At 39.0% G+C, this 18,976-nt stretch overlaps 2 protein-coding genes across 8 annotated transcripts in view; one reads left to right on the forward strand and one right to left on the reverse strand.

The window, feature by feature from the left end:
* Positions 1-1,361: 1,361 nt before the first annotated feature.
* On the reverse strand, positions 1,362-15,385 carry CISD1 (CDGSH iron sulfur domain 1). Of its 5 annotated transcripts, XM_072971503.1 has the most exons (5): positions 11,779-11,843; positions 9,401-9,610; positions 8,959-8,982; positions 8,306-8,511; positions 1,362-1,790 (listed from the first exon to the last, which is right to left on the reverse strand). In XM_072971503.1, exons 3-5 carry the CDS (start codon positions 8,966-8,968, stop codon positions 1,701-1,703), a joined length of 306 nt encoding a protein of 101 aa, XP_072827604.1. In that variant the 5' UTR covers positions 8,969-8,982; positions 9,401-9,610; positions 11,779-11,843; the 3' UTR covers positions 1,362-1,700. The 5 variants fall into 5 exon arrangements, with proteins under 5 accessions (XP_072827604.1, XP_072827603.1, XP_072827602.1 ...); XM_072971502.1 differs by lacking the exon at positions 9,401-9,610 and having other exon boundaries at positions 11,779-11,859; XM_072971501.1 differs by lacking the exon at positions 8,959-8,982 and having other exon boundaries at positions 11,779-11,845.
* A 1,150-nt stretch (positions 15,386-16,535) lies between these two features.
* IPMK (inositol polyphosphate multikinase) overlaps positions 16,536-18,976 on the forward strand; it is a 37,099-nt gene continuing 34,658 nt past the window's right edge. For all 3 annotated transcript variants that reach the window (XM_072971497.1, XM_072971499.1, XM_072971498.1), the window contains exon 1: positions 16,536-17,057. In XM_072971497.1, coding sequence (XP_072827598.1) covers positions 16,868-17,057 — 190 coding nt within the window. In that variant the 5' untranslated portion in view covers positions 16,536-16,867. The remainder of the gene's footprint in view (positions 17,058-18,976) is intronic.

An 18,976-nucleotide genomic window follows, 5' to 3' on the forward strand; every position in this document is an offset into this window, starting at 1 on the left:
AAGGATATCCTTTCATTAGTAACTTTGGGAGTTCACCGATATATTTTTCTTTAAAACAATACCCTTTAAAAGCAAGATGCTCTCTTTTGTTGACCCAATCATACTTACTTAAAAAGGAGGGGAAGAAGCTTGGGAAAAGCTCAATCAAGTATTTTGTAGGTAGAATCAAGGTTTGTAGTACTTTAGATTTTGTGCTGAAGATGTGCCTTCAAGGTAAGTTCAACTAAATCATGTACTTAAAAACCAGTACACAGAATTTTGGGATCAACTTTACCTAACCGTAATACACAAAACCATACATTAAAAAAACATCAGGGATCACACAAAATACAGGAATGCTAATGTTTGGTTTCACTGATTCCTGTGACTTCCAAGGTAATTCTGGATTCTATAAAGTAGAAAATTGTAATTGACTACTACTGAGAATTCAAGTGTATGCAAAAAAAATGGTAAGAATATTTACCTGTTAACCTGTGTTAATTTCAAACTACGTTTGCCTACATTACATATATATTTTGCCATGTTTTTTCCTTCTCACTCTTAAAACCCAAAACCTAATTTCTCTTAAAAAACATATATTAACTACTCCTGTCTTAATTCTTCTATTGCTCTTAATTATTCTGTTTTCATATTCTCTTTTTTCTGACTCAGCAATGAAATGCCATGTTTCTGGTCTAAGTCTTTGAAGAACATTACATAAACAAACACTTGTCTTCAAAATTTTGCTTTTAAAAAAAAGATTATACAATTTGAGAGAGGATGTAGTTTTTCTCCCCGAAACAGTTCCTTTACTAGAATCAGTTGTGTGCCTGATGATCAAGAATGAGGAAATAAAAATCTTCCCATGCCTTTGATCTGGACTCCACTGTTTCTCTTACGGATGTGTCTTTGCAGTCAAGAGACCTGACATCATGTGCTCCAGTTCCTTCGGTGTCCCTAGTTCAAGTGCTTGCCACTTCTCGGCTAGAATTCTGGAACATTAAATTTTAAGACATCCCTTCATAACTACTTTAAATCTAAAATCACTTTGATCTAAATTTCCACTATTCATTTCTTTAATGGACCAATTAAATATCCATGGAGATGAATACAAAGAAGTTCCTGCCCCTTTATTATTGACCTGGCTCACTTAGAATTAAGCAGAATTAACATTCAAAGTTCATTTTGATTAAAAACACGAGGCCGTATTTTCTGTGTCATTACCATTGTCAAGAAGAAAGCCAAGGTCATAACAGATTTTTCCCAGACTGTTATTAAGAGATTAATGTAGCCTAACCACACCCAATTTACTTTCTAGTTTCCTAAGTAATAGTAAAGTGTTAATTTTTCTTTGAAAGTTACAAGTATGATCTGCACATACATGATTTTGAGAATAATTTAATACATTAACTTCAACATCCAACATCTTATATGCTAATGTCATTATTTTTAAATGTAAAGAAATGGATCCTTACAAAATCAAAATAACCCACAGTCCATGAGGTTGGTTTTTCCTTTTTCTTTTTTTTTGGTTTAAACAAATGTGCACCACGATGGTTCAACAAGTAAGGCAAGTGCCGTGAATATGAAAGCTGTAGTTTGCAATATACCACATCTAGAACCCAAGGGGGGGGAAGTAGACAGAAGTGGTAGTCATTCTAAATTAAACAGTCGGGTGATAACATCACGACAAGTTGGTTTGCAGCATCAAAAGTGTCTGTTTAAGTGTCTTTTTTCTTAATGATCAGGGGTCCCACGTTGTCACCAGTTTCTTCATTGTGTTTTGTGTGAGCTCCATCACAGAATGGGAACTAGGAAGAGAGAGATTGTGAAATGTCTAACTGCAAAATCAGTATCATGTGCTTATCTTCTATTTCCAGGTATAAATTCTATCTTGGGGTAGCAATATAAATGTACACAAAATTTATATTACTTTTATCAAAAGATGTGGTACAGAATATTCATATTAAAAACAAGTCCTTGCAGCGAAAACATGAACCCAAGCTTTCAGTGTTTTCTTGGCATGGATGAGGAAAAGAGGTTATTAAAAAAAAAAAACCAAACTAAAATGTATCCCACAGCAAAGAACAGCATTTCAAAGTGACATATGTTTAATAAACAAACAGATGATTTTACAGTGAGAATAAAAGTTTACATTGTAAAAAGCTCAATGTGTATAAACAGCACACACGAAATATGTCACTGTAGAGTTTTATGCACATAGGTTATAAAACGAATTCTGAAAAGTGAAATATTTGTGAAAAGCCTCAAATAACTTACTGAAATAGCATGTTTAAATTTTATTTCTTTTTAAATCTCACATTGATAATACTAGAAAACTAATACATTTTCTCAAATTACTTTCCTCCATATGTCGAATAAAGAACAGAGAGAAATCTAAGGAGAAATATACAAAAGATAAAGAAAGCCGTACGTCTAAAATAGGAATAATAATCTGGTTCTGCCTAAAAACTGAAATTCACATGTTTCATCATGATCTTAAAATAAGTAAAGAAATAAATATTTCTTTAAAAAAATAGTAAGTAGATCCTGGCTATTTGTTAATAAACTTTCATGCTTCTTTAAAGTATATAAAGTTTTGTATGCCTTTAAATGTAAACTTAGTATTCAAAATCACTTTGTTTAGGGGCACAGATAACTTTTAATAGTACTTTCTATATCACTTAACCCCAGGAATTAGTGACTTAAGTCAGAATCATCTCTCAAACTTCATGTGAAGATTAGGCATTCTTATGTTTATTCATTAGAGATTTCTCATTTTAAGTTAATAAAAAGATTAAACATTTTTTTTCCAACCAAGAGCCAAAATGAGTTACTTCAACACAGAATTAGCAATTTCTTAAGAAAACATTGTATATGTTAATGGAATATATTTATTGAAGTCAATTCATAATTCTTAATATAGTATAAATGAATGAATGGCAGTTACTTGGCATTAAAATTCAAATGGTAAATTACATAAAAATATTTTGTGTTTTTTTCCAGAAAGTATCTTGTTTTATTTTTGACCTTTCTATGCAGGACAAAGAAAACACGTTTGTGGATATATACTTTCAAACATAATCTAGGAAGTATAGCAGTTTTTGTATTAAATAATAATGTGATGAAAACATGTGAATTTTAATAATCCTCTTTCATTTAAAATTCTGAAATGTGTTAAAAATGTCAAGCGAAGAGCTTAAATTACAAAAAGCACAAAGGGTATATTTAATTCAATTTGTGTAATATCAGTACTTAAAATTAAAAATATAAAGGTCAGAAAACTGATGAGGAAAAAAGTATAGCTCACAGATGCTTCTAACATTTGTTCTAAGATGTGAGCATTTCCTTACTAACAAATCCTGGAGAAAAGTTTGTGAATTAAACTGGCTGAATGTCCTATATGTCCAGAAAATACCCTATTCATATTTGTTCACCCAATTATAAAACTACAAATCTCAAATATCTTTAAAACTAAGAGAAAAGAAGGTAGCAGACGAGGTAGGAATAAATGTTTAGGAGAAAAACAAAACCCATTGGCGATCCTTGCTCTCCACTTGGAAAGCTAGCTACGTTATCAGGGTCTTCATAAAAAAATACAAGATTTCCTTCTTTTTAACAAGTCTCACGTCTCAAGTTACAGTGTTTCTATTTTTAGGGTGATTCAAGATGGAACTAAATATATATTTTTCCTTAACTTATCTCTTCTACTTGCAAAAACAAAAACTTAAAAAACAATCTTTCTCCAACCTTTGTATTTTCAGAGTTTGATTTACATTTTCCCAAGGAGTTGTCTGGGGCCATTTGGCTCATTACCATAAATTGCTCAGAGAAACAAGCTTGCTTTGGTTGAGAAAGAAAACAAAAGCAATGAGATCTTTGAGGCTACCTGAGAGAATATGACATTTTATAGCATTTCTCCGTACTTACTTTAGTAAGATGTAAGATAGTAGATATAATAGGAAAATGTGTAAGAAAAGTTAAGATTTTATAAGGCTGTCCTTATGTGGACTGGGCAAGCAATGTAAGCAATTTTCAGAATATTGCTTCTATGAAGAAATAAAGTTAGTGCAACTCACTTACAAACCATTAATAGGATGCAAATGATCTCTTTCACACACACACACACACACACACACACACACACACACACACACACACAGGGCAAAACCAAAAAAAACCTACTATTAACCAAAAAACCCAACTCAAATCCTGAAGTTGTTAAGGAAAGAAAATGATTCTACAGTTACATTTCATTTTCATTTCAGCTGCATTCCTGATGTGAACTGGCTCACCTATCTTCTCTTTCTTGATGATTTCTTACTCTGCATTCTTCTTCTGTCCTTGTTCAAACTCTCCCCTGCCTCCGAAACGGCCCTCACACAACTCAGCAGATGAGGTAACCTACCTGAGGTGAGTGGGGTGTGGGAATCTAGTCAGACTCTGCTGCATGCTCTTCCCTCTTACAACACCGTTCCCTCACCTCGTTTCGAAATTAAGACTATTTTCCTTTTTAAGGCTGAGTTTCCAGTCTGTGTGCGCACTTTCATCTCCTTCCATCCTCTTTCAACATACCGCTGTCTCAAACAGAATCTTTCCCTGCAGTCGCTTTAATCATTTCCATTCTATTGGCTCCTTTCCCTCTCACTTCACTTGTGGGTAGCCCTTTTGTGAAATACTATGAAACAGGCTGGCTTCTGAAACAGCAGAGGACATGCCAATTCAGGGGAAGAGGAGAGGAGTAAGGTGTTAATAAGAGGTAGTTTCTGCATATGACTAAGAGATCTGATTCATTAGGTCTGAGAAAACTGCTCAAAATGTTAGACACACACAATAGGTTTCCAGTGATGATACCCTAAGAATGAATTAGAAGCGGGGGAAAAAAATGGACAAATTAAGAGAATGAGGTTAACAGATACAAACTACTACACATAACATAGATAAGCAACAAATATTTACTGTACAACACAGAGAATTAGATCCAATATATTGTAATAACCTATAGTGGAATATAATCTGCACAAAACAGTACACCTGAAGCTAGTGCAATATTGTCAATCAACTATAATTTAAAAAAAGAATGAATTAGAACTGAATTAGTCTATATCACATGTAACTTTTTTTAGATAGGTGTTTAAATTTTGTTATATTTCGAACACAATTGGTTGTATGAAGGGGAAAAAAAAAACACTGAATATCGCCATCTAATCAAAGGTATTAGTTACAAGTTTTCTGTGCAGACATGTAAGTTTGTGACTTGGCACCTGTGTGATAACCTTAGGAACTTCAGGAATGTGAGGGAGTTTCCAAAGATGTCTGGAGAATAAGAACATCCATTAACTTGAATAACATTCAAAGTGAACTCTTAATTGATTCATGTGGGAATAAAAAGTACCCAAGAGTCAGTGAAAATTCAGAATTGACAAATCACAGATGCAAAAAGGATTAATAATGGCATAAAAGGTAAGCTTAAAAAGAAAGACAACACAGAAAATAAAAAATAAATGACTGGGCTGGCATTCCTTTCCTTGAAGTCTACCTATGGGAAACGGCCATCTCCAGTTTAATCATCTGGAAAATCTAAATTGTATGATGAAAGAATAATCCTGGAATGTTTTGTTGACTTATAAAGTCAAGAATAAACATTTAAACCACTAGCTTGTGTCCATTTGTGATTCTTCCTGAAACACTTGAGATCTTATTCTATAAAAGTCCGTATTTGCTTTATTGACCGTTTACCCTCTGGAAACAACCAACCAAAGCAAGCACCCTTTACTTGACCACAGAACTAAGCCTCAGAATTCACTCAAGCAGTCCTTGTATTTCTTTTTCTTTCCATTCACTGTCACATTTACCAAAATTTTGACATATATTCAGCCTTTTAGCATTTCTTTAGTAGTAATTCATCCTGTAACCCATTTGAACACAGCTTCTATTCTAATTATTCTGTTGAAATTACACCAAAAGGTCAGTTGCCTAATTGTTTAATCCAACTGTGATAGTTTATTCACCTCGTGGGCTTCTGCACTGGCTGATGTTCACAACTGAACCTTCTTTGAAACTTCTCATTTTTCCACTGTGAGGCCACAATAGTCATAGTTTTCTTGTAACTCTTGCCTAATTCATCTCCTTTTTTGGCTCTTGTTCATCTTTACAAAATGCAGAAAATTCTCCAAGATCTCATACTCAGCCCTTGATTTTTATCTCTATCAAGGATCTGCTGCATTCCTGCGCTTGACTCATCCATTCTGCTGATCTCTATCTCCAACCTTGATGTCTCAACTTTAGTCCCACATTTCAGTCTGTCTGCTGGACATTGCCATTCAAATGTCATGTCAAAGTCACTCTTTGAAACTGAACTCCTCTTCACCATCCTGGAAAATTGGCTTTTCACCCTGAATTTCTTATTGCTGTTGATGGCACTCCCTCTTCCAATCCTACAGGTTTCCCCAATCTTCCATGCAAATCAGTCATTGCACTTGGCTGATCCTTCCCTCCAAATGTTTCATGTATCTGTTCATTTTTCTCCATTCCCATATATATTATATATATATAATATAATGTAAGTATAATTTTAGGTCTGAAATCCCTGACAAGGAGCTCCCCCTTGTCAGGTGGCACAAATTCCTCACACTGGTACTCAAGACCCTCCTCAGGTTGGACTTATTCCTTGGGGGACGGAGGTGCAAGGACCAGACTAGATTCCTCGTTTATCCATCTTTGTTCACATGAGTCTTTTCTAGCAGATTCTGAGAAAGAGTCCCCAATAACTGCTAGTGTATTCCAATGCCACCGGTCTTTCCAGGGGCAGTTTAACTTCCATGTCTATCACTACTCCTTCCCAGAAGATTCTAGCCCAGAGTGTAAGCTCTTCCTTTTATTTAAAGCACTCGTACTCCATCTACTATACACATCTACAATACTTGCTGTTTTACTATTCAACTGTTCTCATGCATGTAAGCATAACAGATGCTAAATGAACGATTTAAGATCACTGACTAAAGAACTATTACAACTCTGACTTAGAGATTCCATAATTTCTAAACGTATTTTTTATATTTTGGTGAGCAACAACAGAATGAAACCTATTACAGGTGTTAATTTTTTTAAAACACACCAGATCTAGTCTACAGAATATTACTGAGGATTATTTTCTAGCAACACGCTAGTGCTTACAAACAATCACATTCCAAATGAATAGTGCTCTTCTTAAGGTATAATTTGTTGTAATGGGACTATTAATTTTTGGTTCATATGCTACATGTTTATCAAGTAGTTTTCAGACATAATGACATGATCTAAGCACTGTATCACCACTGGATTATACAAGATCAGTTGTATCTGGAGAAGCAGGTTAGTGGAATATGTTTTCTAGTACTATTGTGTGACTTCTTTGTTATTCGTGATATGTGATTTGTGATAGTGGCTTTCCACTGTGGGAAGAGGTCCCTGACATAACATGCTTTCAGAAATAGATATATCACTCTTATTGTCCATTTTCTTAGGACGTACAGTGTCATCTTTAGTGAAATCCAATCTATTTAAATGCTAATAGTGGCAGTACACATAGTATTTCACCACATTTCTCAAAATATACCAGAAATTTTGAAGTTATTCAATGTCTGAAGTATTTGCTTCGTGACCTTAGGAAAGCATTTTACCATCTTTAGATCACTAGCTGTCATCACTGTCTAAAAGCTGCATGTATCACAGATGACATTTCTAGATGGAACTTGATAAAATGCAATTCTCACAAAAGGAAATTTTCAAGATAGAAAAAAATCCTGTGTTAGATATTTACATTTAGGAGGTGCAGCTTATAGAAAGCTTAGGATACAGGGTCAATATATTTACCAGGTAAGAAATTTCAGGGGTGATTTTCCACAAGTCTCTTCTGACATTTCTAAAACTTGTCCTAGAATTCAGGAGCTTGAAACCTCAAGGAAAAAAAAATCACCTCTTCTATTTCTTCATTTTTAGGCTGTACACTTCTTTTCCTGAGATAGGGGAGGCTAAGAGCCACTTGGGGAGAAAATTCTAGGAGTAAATAAAAGGGATTTTTTTTCTCTTCTTTGGTGAAGAATATAGTTACATTCACCTTAACTCAATGAGGGTACGATGTAATTTTACTGCATGGAGGTTATACATTTTAGTGAATATATTCCTGAAGAGTACATGGAAAACAGAAAACCAGAATCTATTAAAGAAAGAAAGAAAAGAAAAAGGCATATCTTAACAATATCCAATGACACCAGTTTGACGGAATAGTTCAAAAGGAAATGTTATATTAAAGGTGGCACTGACATAGAGGACTTATTTCTCTTACCTTTTTGGACCTCCAACAACGGCAGTACACAGCTTTATCTCCCAAATCCTCCATGTCAAATGCATGTACTACCTTGGGGTTGTCTTTTTGGATGTGAGGATTTACCATGGCCTTGTTGCGATGATCTTTAACATATAATCTTTTGTAAGCTAGATAACCAATGGCAGCTGTCCCAGCAGCAATGGTAACTGCGGCGATCCATTCAACTAGAGCAGGGAAGGAAAACAGGTTTGAGCAAAGCCAAAACAGACACTAATAACCTAACATGAACATTTAGGGAATCCCGTTTGGGGATATTAAGCATCCCAACAGTCAAAGGGTCTTAATGTTAACAAAATGATCAGAACACGCTGGTGTAACAGTCCTTAGTTAAGACTTTCCTCAGCCCTTACTGAGGCAATTGTGTATTTTCTATTGAGTGGTGTTAGTTAAATTAAGATAGAAGAGGGAAACTTAAAAATTATGTTATAGATGGAGAAGGAAAAACAAAGCTTAATAATTGTTAAGTGTTCATAAATAGATTTAAAATAACATGAGAGCTTGCAGATATCTTTTGCTTAAAAAAATTAACATGAAAAAATTCAGATTAGAAATAAGACCCTCTCACCTCCCCCCAAAAATCAGGAGGTGATAATGTTAACAAAATGACTCACCAGAATTCATTTATATAGTAGGTCCTTTAGTCATTTAAAAATGCATAACCACAAACAGAATTGGTATCCAAAGAAAAAATAAGAAAGGATAATTAAAACAAAACCAACCCTTAATATTAAACACTCAAGGGAATATATCCAGCAGGATTCTGGGCTTCAAAGTCATTCAAAAGTTGTTTTTTTTTTAATTGCAAAGTAACTCATTAAAATAAAAATTGGAATGTACTAATTTCATAGAAAATATAACTACAGTTAGATTCTCATTTAATAAATTCTAAAATTTTACTCTTCACCAGTGGATGATCTGAATTCCCTACACACTTCATTTTAAATTTAATGACATTTTTCTGCTCAACTACTTGCTTGACCAATAAGCCATCTATGGATTCTTTTCACACAGATTTTCAAAGACCCCTTAGAAACCCAAGCACTTAACAGCTACCCCAGTTCCAGAGAATTTTGGAGAGAAGAGAGTTCTGCATAGTCTGGTTAGCCTCAGCCTCAGAGGAGAGTGGTCTATTCCCAGCATGGAGTGGACTGCAGGAAGAAGTTGAACAGGGGTCAGGACAAACACACTGGACTGCGTCCCAGCACTTCCTGAGTCAGATCTTCACAGTATTTGAAATAAGTTCCCAGACTATCAAATAAAGCCCTAGAGAGATAAGTACAAAAAACACATTCCAAGGCCAAACAAAAACATATAATGCATAATTAACTGTAAGACTTATTTGCACTATTGAGTCAAATTTCTAATTGTACTAATGTGATTAATTACTCAACCTAATAGTACTTTCCATAAAATTGGAGCTCATTCTTGCAAAACTCTAACGGAAAGGAACAACCACTCTCACACTTAGTCCCTTTTATCTTGGTAGCTTATTTAATAATTTAGTTTTAATCAGATGTTTCTAATTAGCATGTTCCTTAGATTCTATCTGCAACCACAGTATTTTTCTCTACGAAGAAATTTAGTTTGTTTCCCTGCCCATACATTTCTATTCCTCCCTGCCATAATCCCCTAAAATAAACATTAATTTTATGTCCTTCCCAAGTGCTACTTGACTGAGAAAAGTTAACAAGTCATATGACAGCTTCAAACTTTTGAGAAGAGATATTTTTAACTACACACCCTGTGTCAATTTCCCAAATTTTAGTGCTGCTTCATGGTATCACTCTGTGGCAACTTTAAGCAGAGCTGAAACTTCGCTCTGATTTCTAGCTTGATTCATGATCTTTTCATTTGCCATGGAACTCCCTTAAGAAAATGTCAGCAGCTATGGCAATCCACACTTAGCTAATGGAAAGCCACTCTGAATAGCTAATGTACCCATCACAAAATGGGCTAAAACACTGCCTTGTATAGTATGTGCTCAATAATGTTTGGTAAATGTTAAATCTTCAGTATAAATTTACAAAGGGGTAAATATCCCAAAGGACTAAAATAACACAATTCCCTAAATGGCTGTTGATCTTAGTTATACTTTACTTTCGAGGTGAATTTTGAAGTAATCTCTAACAGATTTGTTTTAATGATGCCTGTATTATTATATAAAGGCTGAGATCCAAAGAATAATTACAATTTGCTAGGATTAATCTGTTTCATGATATAAAAAGAGAATCCTACAGGAATTTCTACCCAACACTCACAATAGGTCAAAAGAATCTTTCTTAGCTATTAAAACATTCTTCTATTTGCTTTTCTTATATTACCAACTGAATCCACTGGGTGGCTTTTTTTTTTTTTTTTAAATCTTTACCTCCTCTGGAGTTTTTGATGGTGAAAGAAATGACAGAATAACTGACGAGGGAACTGACTCTAGGTATCACCCAAGAGTAGCTGTCCCATGGGGAATCAAAACATGCACTCTGTGATCCCACTCCCTAAGAAGGGTCACTTACGACCCTATATAAATGTCACAGAGCCATATATGTGCTAGGAAAATGGCTTTGTATTTGTTCCAATAAATTTTTTAGAACCACAGGGTTAGATAAGGTCTTAAAAAAAGTACTTCCATCCTTCTCCCCTTTCCAAATTCTAACTCTCTAATCTCATTAGAGACAACTGTAAAAGTTTCCAGAATAAGAAAAATGCTGCTCTTTTATTGTTTCATTACTGCAGCCTGAATCAGTCTTTTCTGGCAAAAAGCTATGGATGCCACTGGCAACTCTAGGGAAAAGAAGGAAAAGGAAACTATACAGAGACAGACAAGAATGAGGATAGATTCAAAAGTCAACAATTAGAGAAACAATTGAAAACCCAGGACAGTAAACAAATAAAAATAAAACCCAAGTAACATTTAGGTCTTGATAGCACACATGTCTATTAAGAATAGACACCATCTCTGATTGAACAAGGTACTTCACCAAGACCCAGTTTCTAAAGATGTTTCAGATGGCAACTTTCAGACATTCTTTCAGAACTGGAGTCCAGAAAAAAATCCTGAGTATTATCTCTACCTCTTTCAGTTTATCCTTACTTTTCTTCTCTGTAGACCCCTAGCAAGGTACAGTATTCCTATAGTCAGATCAAACCCCACCCTACCCAAACTTGCTTAACAATGCCTTCTACCTATACAAATACCATGAATAGAAAGAACAAAATATAAAGAACAAAATACAAAAAATACATTTCTAAATAATCCCTCCCTTTCCTACTCTTCCCTTGGCCTCCTATTGTATAATCTTTGGTTTTCTCTCTGAATTATTCAGAGATAGAAAAATCAACTTATTTCCAAATCTCACACCCATGTTTACAACCTATTTCTTGGCTTTTCTCTACCGAGAGAATCATTTTGCTTGAACCTAAGACAGAAGTCTCACCCTGTTTCTTTTCCTTTAGACCCTTTTCTGTCCCAAACTGTCCTCTGCTGCCCAGCATCAACTGCCATAGAATCAGAATGCTCCTTTCATCTCAGGAAAGGGGGAGGGGAGCTGTGTTTAAATCTTTGCCTGCTTGAGGGCTCCCCCAGATTAGTAGGCTGTGCCTGGTAATGTTTTTCTCCCAAGGCCTGCTGTACGGGTGGTCTTCAATGTTAGTTAAGTAAAAAGAAGTAACAGATAACTAATTTGAACTTGTGGCTCCCTCTGTCCTTCCTACTATCACATTGCTCTTACACCTAATGACTTCTCTTAGACCTCATCTTAATCTATGGTATCAAAGCGTGGAATTTAAATACTTCCTGAGATTAAAAATAAAACTGTATTATAGAATATTTCAGACACACACAGGAAGTACTATAATGAACTCCCAGTTACCCTCACTCAGCTCCAATAAGGCTTAACTCACCACCCATCTTGTTTCATCTATAGCTCAAATCACTCCATTATTTATTGTTTATAACCTATAGGTGCTCTCTCCTTTATCTGCAGTATGGTCTGCACATTCCTTCTCAGATAAAAAAAAAAGCCCTTGAAGAGTTACCTTAAATGACTTGATGAATTTATTGGATTCAAACATTATTTTTGTGTGGTTAAATATATTGGAAAATTATGAATTAGTTTCAGCAAAAGAAATAATAATGTAACAGCCAGAAAATAAGAATTTATGAAATTCAGTTTTGGTTACATGTATTGTAGTGTTTGGGGTTTGGGACATATAATAAGTGCAAGGCAGATAGACTAATGCCTATCTTGTAACTTGAGGGTAAAGCAAAATATGAAAACAAAAGTGATTTGAGGGCACAGCAGAAGTAAGGAAGGCCTTTAAAAATATTTGGCTTACTCAGCTCTTTTTTTTTAAGATAAGGGTGAATTATGACTGACTATGGGTTGAAGATAAGAAAATCCCTGTGGGAGGACTGAAGAATTAAGAGCAATAGGTATTATTACTGAGGCAAGAGCTTAAGGGAGCAGGAGAAAATGGCATCTGGAGGATATGGAGAGAGAACAGCCTCAGATAATCTCTTCTTTGCAAATAGAAGGGAAGGGATTAAGGATGAGAGCAGATTTAATGAGTTTTTGAGGCAATAAGGAGCATGAAGTTTAGTAAACTTCCCAAAAGTCATCTATTGGTTGTCATTATAGACCTGTAACGCAACAGCAGTGAAAGCCACTTAATGTTTCTGATCATTTTTGAACAATAATAAATATCTGGTATCAAGTGAAGAATAAGTTTGGTATCATCAACCAAACAGGTTTCAAGAGCCATCTCACTGACTCGGATCTTTGGATTTCAAATTTCAATCACTTATCCTCATTGACTCTCCCAGATTGTGTCCTGACTTGATCTCCATTAATTTTATTTCTCATTCAACCACCCACCCTTTTTTCCTTCTGAATATAAACAAGTATTCTGCATGCATACACACACCCTTTTTAAATTTACCATATACAATGCTTACCACTGCCAAATACCACTCTAAGTCTTTTATAATTATTCACTTATTTAACTGAGAAGAGACATGGTCCTTTCTTCCCCCAAATCAAAAGATCTAAATTGATTTTCAATCTATAGGAATTAACAGGTTTGGCTGAAAAACTGAGAGTAGAACAAGTTGAGATCTAAACTTTACAGAACGGATATTCTGTCCCTACCTTGCCCCACCACTATATTTGAGGAAGAAGATACCAGTAGAAGTGATTTACAAAGGCTTTGGGCCTCTCTACCCACGGTCCTCACAACAAACTTTATGCTTTTAGGTGCGATAAAAAGTAGTTACTTCTCATAAAAAAAGTTGAGTACTTAAAAATTTAGGCTAATAACCCACTTCACCAAGCAATTTCCTATCCCTTAGAAAATGGCAAATGGGAAAGTTACCTTTGGAATCCCCTATAGGATTCCCCTAAATTAAGAAAACAACAAACTTGTCTTGATTGCAAGAAAGATTAGCTTGCAGATAGTCTTAAGAAGTCCTAGGGTTCACCTACTTCACATTTAATATTATGCTACCTAGACTTTAGTGCCCATCTACACAAAATGACTCCACACTTAAAAAATACATTTTGGAACCTTTTGGCCCATATCACAGAAGTGTAAACTGTCTTCCTATAAACTTATCAGTAGCTCAAGTCACATGAATATCTTATTTTACACAATAGTCTTATTCCTGAAAAAAAATTTTTTTTACAACAAAACAGAAACAAAAAGCACTCCCTATTTTAAATGCACCAAGATGCCTCTATTTAAAGGAGCCTAAAGATGAGTATCCTTTGAAATATTTTTTGCAGATAACCACCTCCTATACACTGCCATTAGTACCTTAAAAATGTCATGGGTTTTCACCCTCACCCTGCCAGGTAACTTTTGGCAACAGGTGGAATTCTCCAGTTCATACAATCTATTACAAGATTAGGGCTCAACTCAGTAGAGATCTTTCACATAACCTTGCACTCCAGGGGCTCAATATTTACCAAATGAATCAAGGAGGCTATTTTTATTTAACTTCTGGACAATCTCTTTACCTTTACTTAACTACAGTTACACGTAACCAAACCTTGAGGTGTGGCGTTTTATACCTGGGCAAAGATCGCATGTATCACGTAGCTGGCACACAGTATTTTATTAACAATTAACACCCCACCAAGAATTGTTATTAAGTGAAGCTCCACATTAACTGACTTCTAGAAAGTCTCTTACTTTTAACGGGACTTTCTGCGAAGTAATGTTTCCAAACGCTGGGTACCAGTATAAGGGAAGCAAAGATGAGAAACGTGAAGCCCCGGGAGCTCGATTTTCAATCCGCTCTTTTGGACTACTGCCACCGAGCGCCAGATGCCAGAGGCATAATAAAAAACTGGGAAACTGAAGACCTCGGATTGGGTTTCTTCTCTTTTAGAAAATGTGCAAAACTAAGATGTGATTAGTCATGCATCGCTTGAGGGTTGCAGGAAACCGACATTCTCACTCCGTAGTGATTTAAACACGAGAAGGAGTAGCGGTTTTTCTTTCTTTCTGCTTTCACCTTTTCTTTTATCCAGGCCCATTGACGTAACACAGAGGGGTCCCAGGGGAAAACAAGAAAAGCTAGCAGCGCAGCGGGATCATTAGGATATACGGTCTGGCTAGTGAGGAGAAACGTGGTCTAGACCTAGGTAGATGCCTGCATGGCCCCCACGCCCGGGGATCATACCCGGATCTCTCCCCCTTCCCCCCGTGCGGCCTAGGGAGCCCGCAGGCCGGCAGAGCGTTTGCCCTTCTGCATCTCAAGGTTACAGGACAGGCGGGCGCGCAGGGCAGTGGGAACCCAGAGAGGCGCTGAGGAAGCTGCAACCGGTGCGCAGGCCGCCAGCCTCACCCGCTCCCAGGTCCCACTTCACCTCGTACGCTGGAAGTCATACTCATGGCGCCGTCGCTTGCAAGGGTGTGCACAGGGAACTGAGCACAAACCGGCTCGCGCGGGCAGCTGGAGTCACGGTGTGACAGGCGTCCGTCCTGAGGGCACCGGCTCCAGGTTGCTACCGCGCAGGCGCAGTGACGGGGTCGTAAGCACGTGTGTATTATTCAACCCAGCTGATGCTGAGCATGCGCAGAGCTGCCTACCCGGCTTTAGGAAGTCTCGAGCCTGGATTTTGACAGCCGCAGGAGGGGGAGGAGGAAGAGACCTGGAGAGGTAGTAACTGAGTTTGCGCAATCACGAGGGGCCGGGCCTTTGGAATCGGGAGTCCGGGCCAGGTTTTTCGTCTCTTCCAGGTGTGCGGATTTCTCGGGGCAGAGGGCATGTGCTGATATAATACCATAATCAGATTATCTGAGATTTTACCCCGAATTTTCTTGCTTAGTCTGGTATCTTCAGGTCCAGTTTTCATATGAAATTGCCAGTGGCAGACACAGGAACCAACTGTGTGTCCCATTCCAGAATCTTCCCTCTCTCTCAGTGTGCACCCCTTTCTTCTGCCTTCGACCCAATTCTCCGTCTGTTGAGGATTTTGGAACCTGCACTAAGGGTCGAGGGGGAGAGAGGAAGAAAACGTGGCTCATTTCTCTTTAAGAATGTGCACACTTAAAACAAAAAGAACTAAGATTATTCTCTGTTACTGTCTGAAATCAGTGTCGGCTTCAATTTTTTTTAAATAAAAGCTGTTTAGGGGCACCAATTTGGGGAAGATTAGGATTACTCCAAGGGTGTCTTGAAGGCTCGTCTTCTAAGCTGCCTGTTATTACTCCTACTGTATCTGTGCGGGGAAGGAGAGGGAGGTGAATGCACCTAAAGGGTGATCTCTCAAGGCACCGTTGGCATAGCTACTGCCTCCCAAGCCTCCTAACGCGTGACTGGCCGCTCCGCACAGCTGGAGCCCCTGGCGTCTTTGAGGTAGACCTCAGAAAGCGCTGAAACGCCCACTGAATGACTGAAGGCGTAAGAGCCCTGGCGGCACTGTAATGCCAGTCGAAGTGGGGGTGAGAAAGGCCAAGCATGTTCGTGGCATCCAGGTCGCCTTTCGCTCGTCCGGGCAGCACCCAGCGCGCGCCCCGCCGCGGGGATCCCGTCGGGCGGCCTCTGGGCATGCTCAGTAGCGGCGGCAGCCGCGGGTCGCGCAGTCGGAAGCTCTCGGCGGCGGCGGCCGGGCAGGCGGCGCTGACGCGCGCGCGGCAGTAAAAGGGACTGGAGGACGGCGGGAGGGGGAGGGGCAGGGGCGCGGGAGGTGGGGCTGCCGTCGCCGTCAAGGCCCCAGGGAGCGCGGGGCGCCGCCGCCGCCGCTCATCGGCTGGGATCCGTCTCCGAGGCTGCTGCGGGTCCGGCGGCCGCCGCGGCACAGCAGCAGGAGCCGCGGTCCGCGGAGAGTTGGGCAGGGGAGCGCCCGCGCCTCCGCGGCGTCATGGGCCCCCTCGCCGGGCCACAGCGGGCACCAGCCGCAGGAACCCCCAGGCCTCCTCGCGGCCGAGCCTGAGTGACCCCCGGTTTCTCCGGCGCCCCCTCCCTCCGCCCTATTTTTTTCCCTGCTCTCGCCGCCGCAGCCGCTTCAGCTCTCCGTTATGGCAACGGAGCCGCCATCCCCCCTCCGGCTCGAGGCGCCCGGCCCCCCAGAAATGCGGACTTCACCGGCGAGCGAGGCCGCCCCCGAGGGCAGCCCGAAGTCGGCGGGCGGCAGGCTCCGCTTCCTCAACGGCTGCGTGCCCCTCTCGCATCAGGTGGCCGGGCACATGTACGGGAAGGACAAAGTAGGTAAGTGGGGGTGGCGCGGGGCTCGCCGCACCCCTTCCGCCTTCGCGAGCCCCCGGCCGGCCGAGGCAGCCTGGCGCTCACCGCCGGGCTGCACGCCCCTCCGGGTCGTCACGCCGCACCCCGGGTCTCTTTCGCTTTCCCCTAGAGCCTCGCGACCCGTGCAGCAGGGGCTCGAAAAGTGGGCGATTGCTGGGGTGTGGGGCGTCAGGCCGGCAGCAGGAGGTGGCGGGGAGAGGAGTGTCTGGTCTCCCCAGGGAGGGTGGGTATTGATTGGAGACTGCGTTTGTTGTTAGTGAAAATAAGGAACTTCATTTTTTTTTTGCTGGACGGGGAAGTAAATTCTCCCCTGAGCACAAGGTCTGTTTATTATAGGCGGGTGGCTAGTATTGCAAAAGAAAAGGAATGAAATGCAGATGATGCTGATCTAGTGCTTCTCTTCTGGGTGCAGCTGCATAGCTGGAGGGGAAGGAAAAAACAGGGTTTTGTTTGTTTGGGTTTTTAAAATTTTTTTTTATTTTTGGAAAGCTTGTCTCGGCTTATCCGGGATATCTCTACCCACCCCCTTAAGAGGTTTTTCTGGTATCTTTTGGATTTCTTCGGGAGGCGTGGTTCCAGTAATGGTGAAACTTGGATTCATGGTAGGGAATACACCCTGCTGTTGTACTAGAGTGGTACACAGATGATACATTCAGATACTCGTGATCGTCTTTATAAGACTATCATGGCCTGTGTGATAGATTTTTTTCGAGCTCACTGCGTTTAAAGCACAGTGCCTATCTCGGTTAATTCTCCTGATGATGTAAAAGTTCAGTTTAGGAACTGTAATTCACCTAGTTTACTCACACTGGTTCCCTAGGCCATGATTGATTACTTGGGGAATCTGATGGATGACTATGTGAGTAATGCGGACCTTGGACCTGGAAGCCACTAGGGACAGTTTGGTTTGTGCTGGTAAGATGATACTGACATTTTTAGGCTAGATAACTGAGGCCAAGGCTGGTTAAGTGACAAGCCTAAAGTCACACAGCTATCGTGTAGAATCAGGAAACCAAGGGTTCTGCCTCAGAGCATTTTTTTTCCACTGTATTGTGCTTGCAGATAACTCAAACAAGGATTTTTGAAAATGGATGAATTTGGATATATGTATGTTATTTCTTAAAGAACAACGTTTTCTACTACCTTTATCTTTACCTACTTCTTTTCTCCTTTAAAAATATAGACGTTAGTGATGTGTAGATGTGTGTGCCTTTCTCCCCATTAAATTGTTAGTTCTTTGAGATTAGAGACCAAATCTGTTTATCTCCATGCCATGGACTTGTGCACAAATTGGGGCTCAAACTCCGAAAATGTTGAGTGAAAATTGACAGTGTTTTTGGTACACACAGGTAAGGAAACAAACATGTAATGTTCTCAAGGTCCTTAGCATAGAGACATTCTGGTGTGTGTAACTTCTGGTAGTGAAAGTTTGCAAGTATTTATGGAATACCGTTAATAGATTTATATGGCATCCTGTTGATTTATATTAATCAATTGTAAGAATAATATTCCTAATATTATTGAGTATTCATTCAGTCTAGAGGCCTGAAGAAATAATTGTTTCCCTGAGGGTCCCTAAAAACAACTTATGTACAAAAGGGGAAAAAACAAAATATCCCAACATAAACACAAGCAGTTGAGTGTAACCATTGGTTATCAAAACATGTAATAGTGATCCTGTTCAGAGAGTTATCTCTGACTAATACAAATGTACCCCGAATGTGACTTCAAACTACTTTGCGAACAGTGGCTGAAAGAGTTAATTTGTCACCCAAATTAAAGGAGTAGCTTAGATTCTAGAGTCTGGAGTCCTTTATTTTATTTTTTATTATATTTAATTTAAAGTAAACATTTTTCTTTCAGTTTTGTAAAGTTCTCTTGAC

The sequence above is a fragment of the Vicugna pacos genome, chromosome 11, assembly GCF_048564905.1.
Source record: "Vicugna pacos chromosome 11, VicPac4, whole genome shotgun sequence".
In the NCBI taxonomy this organism is placed as follows: domain Eukaryota; kingdom Metazoa; phylum Chordata; class Mammalia; order Artiodactyla; family Camelidae; genus Vicugna; species Vicugna pacos.

What these genes read in the sequence shown, in the direction of transcription:
- CISD1 (XM_072971500.1), bottom strand. Translation starts at nt 11,836, where the DNA reads ATGCTGGGCAGCAGAGGACAGTTTGGGACAGAAAAGGGTCTAAAGGAA. An exon ending in TCTAAAGGAAAAGAAACAGG is followed by an intron (nt 8,512 to 11,778) that starts GTGAGACTTCTG and finishes TCCCTGCTCTAG; the next exon opens with TTGAATGGATCGCCGCAGTT. An exon ending in GTTGTTGGAGGTCCAAAAAG is followed by an intron (nt 1,791 to 8,305) that starts GTAAGAGAAATA and finishes CTCTCTTCCTAG; the next exon opens with TTCCCATTCTGTGATGGAGC.